The 9,259-nt window shown below is 45.6% G+C and overlaps 1 protein-coding gene across 1 annotated transcript; it reads left to right on the top strand.

Moving 5' to 3' along the window:
• The first annotated feature begins 2,466 nt into the window (after positions 1-2,466).
• LOC139112612 (uncharacterized) lies at positions 2,467-3,427 on the top strand. The gene is made up of 2 exons (XM_070673695.1): positions 2,467-2,485; positions 2,610-3,427. Exons 1-2 carry the CDS (start codon positions 2,467-2,469, stop codon positions 3,425-3,427), a joined length of 837 nt encoding a protein of 278 aa, XP_070529796.1.
• Positions 3,428-9,259: the final 5,832 nt, after the last annotated feature.

Genomic DNA, 9,259 nt, shown 5'->3' with positions numbered 1-9,259 from the left:
GGCTGATGCAAAATGTGCTTGGTTGACTGTCGAGCGTCACCACGAAATCTCACTAAGAGCACTTTTGAGCTTTTTTGGAAGGAGTCTACGCGTTTTGATTGGCTATCTGCTTGGAAATAGAATAGTTGTGGGAAATAGAATAAGAGAAGGATTTGTAGGCTCGTCCAAATAATGTAAGCGTTATTAGAGATACGAGTTTATTAAATTTTTCTTTTTGACAAAAATATAACATGTGTAATTTTACTGTGTCACATAGTACGATTTTTTGAAATTATATGAAAAATTTCAGTAAAGCGCAGCGAAGTTAATTCTAAATATACAATATCGAAGTACAGATCGAGAAAAGCCGAATCTCGTAACTGGCTGCGTACATTACGCGCGATATTGTCATAATTCGCTCTTAATGTTAATTTTACAAATTCGTAATCCAATTGCGACTTTGAAAGATTTAATTTTATTTCCTTAGTCAAATTACGAGCGCACTCGTTGACACTCGTCGCCTGCGAGCGTAAAAGTTCTAAGCGAGCGTCGACACATTTTGCAATATTTTCCAGCCCCACGTATGTGGTTTTTTGCATTACCACTCCGACTGTGTAGTTTTTTCATTTCTTCGGTTGATGAGATCCCGTATCTTCTTCATCCACGCTTTTTTTCCCTGGATTTTCGACTAAATTATCAACGAGCTGCTCTTCTTCGGTTTCCTTATGAGTCACCAATATCGATCGCGCTCCGTATGCGGTGGTAAAATTGATAAGTATATTGTCGAAAGTGATAGGATCAGGCTTGAACCCTTTATTCGTATTTAAATACTCGCTCATAATTTTGAAGTTTGCTTGAAATTTTCCCCATGTTTTCTCGTTAAAATAAATTTCAGCTGAATGACTGCCGGTTAATTTCACCATGGGAGTAAAGATTCTTCATCCGTTGTTTGCAGGCCCACGTAAATCATTCTTGTATGCGAAATGTTGATTGCATACGTTGTTGCTAGCAGCATATGTAATTGATCGTATTTTTTCACCTTGTGCCCTCCGAAACGCTTATCGAAGTCACCTCGTTCGCCCACGCGGTTCGTGGAATTATTTTCACCGTTGCCATTTGCCATTTTTCCGGCACTATGTAATATTTCACGTATTTTTTAAAATATTTAACGGAAATATTCAGCGTACTCGTCGTATCCGCGTGGAAGAAAACCACTGTCTCAAGTGTATAAATTGCAGATTGTGAGCTCGCACCACACAAAACACCATGCTTATATAGTTAGTTTATAACCCCCACCAGCATAAGATTGTTTTGTGCTAGCACAAAATGCATCTGGGAGTGGAAAATTTAAACAATATCGTTGTTACGTCCTCGGACTCCACATCTCCTTTTTTCCGACACGCGTTCAATAAATTAGATAAAAAGAGTAAACCGTGACTATTTGGTGACGAGAGAGAACTTCCAGGCTTCCAGAAGAAATAATTTACACTCCGAAATCCTTATCGCCGGATGCTTAAATGAAACTTAGAACAATCACGGCATAGATACCGACGGAAAACTTAAACAAAAAACTCTTCTAAGAATATTAGAAGGAACCTAAAACGATTTGGAATCAATACCAAATATCTGGCGATAAGTGAAGCACTTGAGATCGCAACTATGAAGCATAAACAAACGAAGGGGGTGAAAGCTCTGCAGTCATAAGAATATGACACGCGACCGGATCCCATAAACAAACGCGACCCGGTGATAACGAAAAGGGGGTCCTTAGGAATTTTCTCCCGACTATTAATGACAATATTCTGGAAGGTTGGAAGGGGAAGCCATGCGGGCGGAGTTTCGTACAACCGAGTTTTTTCTCTCGAGCCAATAGATATCGGGAACTTCTCACCACTAATTAAAAATCTAAGGACGAAAACTAGAGCTTAGGAAAATCAGAGAAGGGATGAGATCCGAATAACCAATAATTAAGAAAAGGAAAAGTGGAGGGACATGGCCGCCAAATCAGAGCACTGACTCTTTCAAAAATAAAAATCCGGCGCTAGCCCACCCCTTTTCCAAGGTTATAAAACCGCGTGTTTCAGCGGGACTCGCTCTCATTCAGTCTCTAAATTTTTTCACGAACCTATCATTGTTACTATGTGTGACTTGTGACTCACTGCTGAGCCGATTCTAATAAAGAAGTTGCAAGGGACTCGTCCGAGAGCAACCGAAGACAACGAAAAGTAAGTCTCATTATTTCATTTAACCTCATTACTTTCTCCTCTTTTAAATGATTCCACTAAAATTTTAAAGTTCTAAAATTCTTATTCTTGAAAAATGAATGACGTGGGTGTTGCCAGGGTGCCGTTTGCGTTTTCCGAAGTAGGTATCTCTCTAGAATTCTTTGAATTCTCCCTTGATTCGATTCGGTTAATGGGTCTCCTCCTGTCAGAGGTTACGATATGCTGCCAGTAAATGGTGACTATCTAAACCTTAGCTCGAGTGATGGCCTATCCGGACAGAGGTACCGGGAGAATCTTTGAAGCGATTTATTGAGAGATCCGGAAGGAAGAATGCGGCGTGTTGCCCTGACATATTTCCCGCTTTAATCATTTTATTAAAATCAAACTCAAATTGATACCTTTTAGTGGAATCAAGAAATCTTCGATCCATCAAGAAAAGCCGCGCCCAAAGAAATCGCAAAATACGAGAGTTGCGAGAACTGGTTCAAAGTTTCTTTGTCCAGTTTTTATTCGCGGCAGCGCCAAGGGAGGTCACACCGGAACCTCCGAAACTCAGATCAGAGCGGTCGTGGTCTCCTTTTCCCACCGTACCTCCCAACTCACCGAATAACAGTGAAGACATTGAGTCAGAGAAGAATACTCCGGCGCGAACACCATCGCCGTCGCGTTCGAGGTCGACTTCATCGCCTCAACCTGAGCCGGAGCTGTTCCGCCCTACTACTCCGTCCTATACTCCAGACGTTTCCTTGAATTCCTCCGGACCTTCTCCTGGAGTTGCTCCTAGAGCATGCTCCTCTCCCATCCGGTCACCGACTCCTTATCCTGGGGAACCCGAGGAGGTCGACTCCTTTGCCGAGGACGAAACCATCTCCTGGCATGAGCCTGACAGCCTGGAACATTCCCCTTCCCCCGCCCCGAGCGTAGAGTTCCTGGAGGAGCAAGAGGAACCGAGAGAAGTCGTAGACCCTCTCCTCGAACTCCTCCGGAGCACCTGCACTCCGTGGACGGATCCCGTCCCGGTAAGGGCCTATACAATAGGCCCCGACTCATTTGATCCCGAGGAGATCAGGAGGGAAGCCAGAAGGGCGACTCCTGATCATAACATTCTCATTTATTATCCCGGGGTGGAACATCCCTTCCTGGCTCCGATCAGGTTGATCGACAGGGTATTTCCGAGGTCGACGGCCCGGATAACAGAAATCGTAGAGATAGATTTAGAGTAATGTCTTCCATCTTAAATTATTATTGTTAGTTTTTAAATCCTATAATTAATACGTTTCCTTTTCCTCTTTTCTTTTTTTTTGTAAATTTTAAAATGTTTTAATTATATCTTTTATTAAGTCCTCTTTCTCTTTCTTTTTTTATCATTATCTCACTAAATTCGTTTAATCTGTTTTTTTATTCTAAATTTGTATTTTAATTAATATTAAAATTGTCCACTACATCACTGAAAACTCAGAAATAGTTATTTCAACTTAACCTAAGTATCCCTTGTTGCGAAAAACCATCTCAAGTTCTATCCCAGGGAATAAGAATTAAATTTCTTTCCCTAAAAAGAACAAATACTACGCGCTAGTTTCTCCACGCAACCGACTCGAACCCATTTCTAGTGCGTTTACGCGTGGCCCCTCCAAATACGCGCCACGCAAGGATCGGCTATTACGTCACTCTCCAAGCTCTTTCCTCCTCCTTACCTACTCTCGTGCCTTTTCCTAAGCATCCGAGAAGCGGTAAATGAACTCACTCAAAATTTCCAACCTTTGACGTAACATCGTTTTAGACTTATTGTTATATGACTTTTCCTTGAAAATGGGAAAATTTAATCATAAATCTGATTTCAAAGCTAATTTATCGCATTGAACAATCTCGTCAATAAAAAAGAAAGAATCGAACAAAAAAATATATTGTTCAAACATTTTTGTTATAGATAAAATATAAAAACGTCATAAATATAAAGCGTCATAAATATTTTCGAGAAATATTTCTAAACTTTTTTACAATATTTCTAGAATATTTCAAAAAAATTGTAACACGGTAACTTCGTTGGTGGAAAGCTCGTCGGGAACCGGGGTACGAATTAAGGAACCGAGTCGTGATTAACGTACAAAATAAAGTGATTTATTGTAGAACCAAAAATAAATCGCTCAAATTGTAGAACCAAAAAAATAATAGGAACAAAACAATACAAAGTAAATAGAGAAACGAAAAAAATGGCTTAAGCAACTTTGCACAAACGGTTAAGGAAACTAAAACTAAAGTAAATAGATTGCGAAGAGCGGGATTTCGCAGAAGGCCCGCCCTTTCCTACCAGTCTTAAATTTATATACAGGTTGAGCCTATCAGGCCGTGTCGCATGGGCAGAATCTCACAGTCGTGAGTCGGTACCGCGGGGCACAATGGGGGCCGTCTAGGCCACGACGCACGGACAAAGCTGCGCTGTCGCGAGTCGTTAACGCGGTTTACAAGGGGGCCGTTTAGGCCGTGACGTACGGACAGAGTCGCGCGGCCGCGAGTCGATGACGCGGTGTACAAGGAGGCCGGTTAGGCCGCGTCGCACGGACAAAACTTCGCGGTCACGACGCACGCGAATACTCGGAGCCAGATGTAGTCTGCTCGAGAAGAGGCTCGGGAGCGCCCGAGTCTCGGTGGTGAGACGTCAGCGGCCGGGAGAGCCCGGTCGAAGGAAGGCTCGGAAGCGCCCGAGTCCTGGGGGTAGCGGTTACAAAGGCCGGGTGAGCCCGGTCAAGGAAAGGCTCGGGAGCGCCAGAGTCTCGGCGGTAGCGGTGTTGGCTTCGAGAGCCGGGTGAGCCCGATCGAGGAAGGCTTGGGAGCGCTCAAGTTCTGGAGAGTCGGTTGCTGGAGTGCTCTCAGGGTGGGCGCACTTGCTCTTGTAAAAAGTGGGGACCGATTTTCAGCGCCTCTATCGCTGTCCCCCCGGAAAAGACGAACTAAAATAGGTCACGTGGGATTTGCGCTAAAATCAAATGAATGCGCGCGCGCGCGCGTGCTTACTACTACCAGTATTTATATATTTATATATGTTGCAATAAAAAATATAAGCAAAAAGATACTGGAAAAAAACTTTTTTTATTTTAATTAATGTATATACTGTTACGTTTTTTTTCTCTCCTCCTCAAGGAGAAGAGTCGCGAACAAAAATAGACGGTCGTGCACGGACGGAAAATCCGTGCGCCGTCGTGACACGAGGGGAAGGGAGGGAGGAGAGGTCGCGGTTACTCAGCCGTATTTCGGCGCGGGACGGCGCAATCCGATGCCGAACTAGTTTTGGGCGCCAATCACGGGCCCAGCCGTGCCGATTCGATTCACCAGGGCTATTTCCTCTTAATAATCTCCGATAAACTCCAACGGCCGTCACGCGCGGGAGCTAGCTCATCCGAACGGAGAGGGGCGGGGTATTACAGACGGAATTTCTCGGACCGACGGAAACGGCAGCACAAAATGATAAGTATGCGAACAGGGCGAGTACAATTTTCAGTCCGTTTATTAATACTCAACGGAACGAGACAATTATGACGAGTAACAAGAAAAATAACAAAATTATCGTAATCGTGAGCGGGCTCGATCTTCGCGCGATCACCTAGATCGTGGCTTTGGTTTGAACCGTTCTTAGATCGCCACGAGTATCTCCCTTGGATCTTGTTCTCCCGTAGCTCTCGCGTCGGCCCCGACTATTTTGGTTGCCGGCCACGCGCCCCCGGTACCCGCGACGTGTTTTCGCGAGACGCAACGACACACAAGAATTTACGCGTAAGATCGCCCGTCGTGAACGAGATCGCGGAATTTCGGTTCCCGACCTCGGCCGCTGCCGAGAGCTCTCCGTGCGAACGCGAGCACTAAGACGTTCGGTAGCGTCGTAATTACATTAGAGTAGCGGTCCGAAGCCAAAATCCCTCGCGGGGTCCCGCCGACCGCCTCCGGACGCCCGTCGGTAGCCACTCACTAACACAATGGTCAGACCCTGTAGCAGGGTTCCGCCAAGCCTCTTTTTCCGAGCCCGGGTACTCGTAACACGTGGCCGGGGATCGTCCGAACACGCGGGTATCGCCCCGAGAAGCGAAAGGCTTCACAAAAAGAATGTTACCGCAGTGCGGGTGGACAACCTCACCTTCATCATGACGCAGCTTCGCAAAGATACCGCTGGTCCTGGCACGCTACCTTCCACGGACTCGCTCGCTTATCCTACGCCGCTTTCTCGGGATCGCTCGCCACCCGTTTTCGTCGCACGCTATCGCAGGAGAGAGCGAGGACCGCGCCGAACTTCGGCAGGCGGGCTGACTCGTCCCCCCTCTCCTGGGTTCCGCCGCTTTTCCGCGCGCGATGTCGCCGCTAGTTTTTCGCGGGCGCAGCTGCCCTCGCGGGGCCCTATCACTAACTAGTTCATCGGCGCGCGTTTCGGATGGGATACGTGACTCGGCTTCCGCGACGTCTCCCTCGTCGTCGGATCCTCGTAGTACGGCGTATCCGCGCAGCATAATTTCGGCCGCGAATTATGTCCAGTGCTCTCGGGTCGGGTGGCCTCCCTTCCCGGGCACTTCTGTGAGTTCGGAGGTATCCCAGGATCTCTCTGACGCTCCTCCGTCCCCCGGTGTCGTCTTGCCAGCTCGTACTCTCTCGCTGTCGTGTTCCCGCGCTTCGTCCTCCGTCCCTCGGGGTCCACCGATCGCTCTCTGACCGATTCAGCGCCGTTTAATTAAACAAAAATATTCGCGGATAATTGCGTGCTCGCACACGGTGTATGGGCCTTCAGAGGTGTCGCCGTTTCTCCCTTTACCCCTCCCTTTTCATCTCTCTATTCGGACTCTGCTATCGAGCCTTGCATTGACCCGTGACAGCCGCGGGGAGCTGCGGCAAGGCAGCGAAGCCGCCACGTCACAGTACATAATCAGAATACTTTCTGCAACATCCTACATCATATACAGGGTGTTTGATTCGAGGTGTCACGCCCGAAAAATTTAGATAGAGAATTAAATTTTAAGAAAAAAAGTCCTTTACAATTTTTTGAAATTCTTTACCGTTTTTGAGAAAAAAATTAAAATATGTTAGCGTAAGAGTGACAAGGAGGACACGCGGACTGAGCGCGACAGACGACGGCTAGTATTTTTAAGAATGTTAGTAAACCGAGCGGCGATAAGATAGTCGCGGTGAGTCTTCGCGGCGAAGACAAACAAACGCGTTTGCACGATCGATATCATTCACACCGATACTTTAAGGTCGCATCTTATTTATTGTTCACAACGTTTTCAGTAATTGAACGTAAAATGAGAAGGAAATAATGCGCTATCATTTTCTCACCACCTTGCGGTAGATAGCATGGTGCGTTTTTTTTATAGTGGTATCCCCGGTAGGCCTATTCCACTTTTAGCGCTTAATGCAAAAGTTGTTCGAAGTGCCCTCCCCTCTGCTGTAAGCAGAGTTCGGCCCTTCGAACAACATCGCGCGTCGCACGGTGCACCATTTCCGGCGAAATAGTCGCAAACGCCGCAACAATAGCTTCGCGTACGTCATTTACAGTTCTGTTTCGTTGGGGTTCTACTAGATTTTTAATATGACCCCATAAAAAAAAATCTAGTACGGTCAAATCTGGTGACCGTGCCGGCCAGGACATTGGGCCACCACGACCCATCCATCTGTCGCCGAAATGCGCATCCAAAACTTCGCGCACTGCCAGGCAGGAATGAGCCGGTGCTCCGTCGTGCTGATAGATTATTCGCCTTCTTGTTTCCAGAGGCACGTCTTCTAATAGTCCCGGTAACACATTTTCTAAAAAATGCTGGTAACTTTCTCCGGTTAATCGCGGAGGAAGGAAATGTGGACCGATCTGAATTGAATAAAAGAAAATATGCGTTACAAAATGTTTAATAAAATAATCTGTTATCTGTTTATACTTACCACTTGATTACCGACGACTCCCGCCCATACATTCACGGTCCATCGATACTGGAATGCTTCTTGTCGTACCATATGCGGATTTTCGTCCGACCAATACAAGTGGTTTCTCGAATTAAAAACACCGTTCGGTGTAAATGTAGACTCGTCGGTCCATAAAATAATATCGGGAAACGATGCGTTTCGCCGATTTTGCAAGGAACTCTGTAAAATAAATGATTTTTTTAACAATTATTATTCTCTTTAAAATTAAAACAAATATAAATTATTAATAAAAATACCTTCGCAAAACCGGAGCCGTGATCCAAAATCCCTCGGTAAAAGCTGCTGTACTCGTTGATCGTGGTACGGGTGTAGCATATTTTCTCGAAGAGTATTGTGCACCGTGTATGTTGATAAATAAAGATGATGTGCCGCACGACGTACACTCATTCTCGGCTGATCAGAGAATAAGTCGAGCACTCGTTCTTCATCTTGCACTTGATGTCGCGCAGGTGCATTATTTCGATTATGCACAAGACATCCCGTCTCGCGTAATCTCTGCACTACGCGGAAAATTGTCCGGTTGCACGGATAGTGTGCTCGCCTAAGAAACCGTTCGATGTACAATTCGGCAGCACGAGTGGCGTTTTCACCGGCTAGCTCATAGGCTATTATTATATCTGTATATTCTTGTGGAGTATAACTTGCCATTTTAACAGATTGTCACACCACGAATACTAGATGACTAGTGACTGCTTTAGAAAATTTTGTTATCACTATCAAATTGTTTTTGTCAAGAATTGTGATAACAAAATTTTCTAAAGCAGTCACTAGTCATCTAGTATTCGTGGTGTGACAATCTGTTAAAATGGCAAGTTATACTCCACAAGAATATACAGATATGATAATAGCCTATGGGCTAGCCGGTGAAAACGCCACTCGTGCTGCCGAATTGTACATCGAACGGTTTCTTAGGCGAGCACACTATCCGTGCAACCGGACAATTTTCCGCGTAGTGCAGAGATTACGCGAGACGGGATGTCTTGTGCATAATCGAAATAATGCACCTGCGCGACATCAAGTGCAAGATGAAGAACGAGTGCTCGACTTATTCTCTGATCAGCCGAGAATGAGTGTACGTCGTGCGGCACATCATCTTTATTTAT

This window comes from Cardiocondyla obscurior, unplaced genomic scaffold (genome assembly GCF_019399895.1).
Source record: "Cardiocondyla obscurior isolate alpha-2009 unplaced genomic scaffold, Cobs3.1 scaffold38_0_513239, whole genome shotgun sequence".
NCBI lineage: Eukaryota > Metazoa > Arthropoda > Insecta > Hymenoptera > Formicidae > Cardiocondyla > Cardiocondyla obscurior.
The sequence above is the reverse complement of the archived record's forward strand: the minus strand, read 5'-3'. Positions and strand labels throughout refer to the sequence as shown.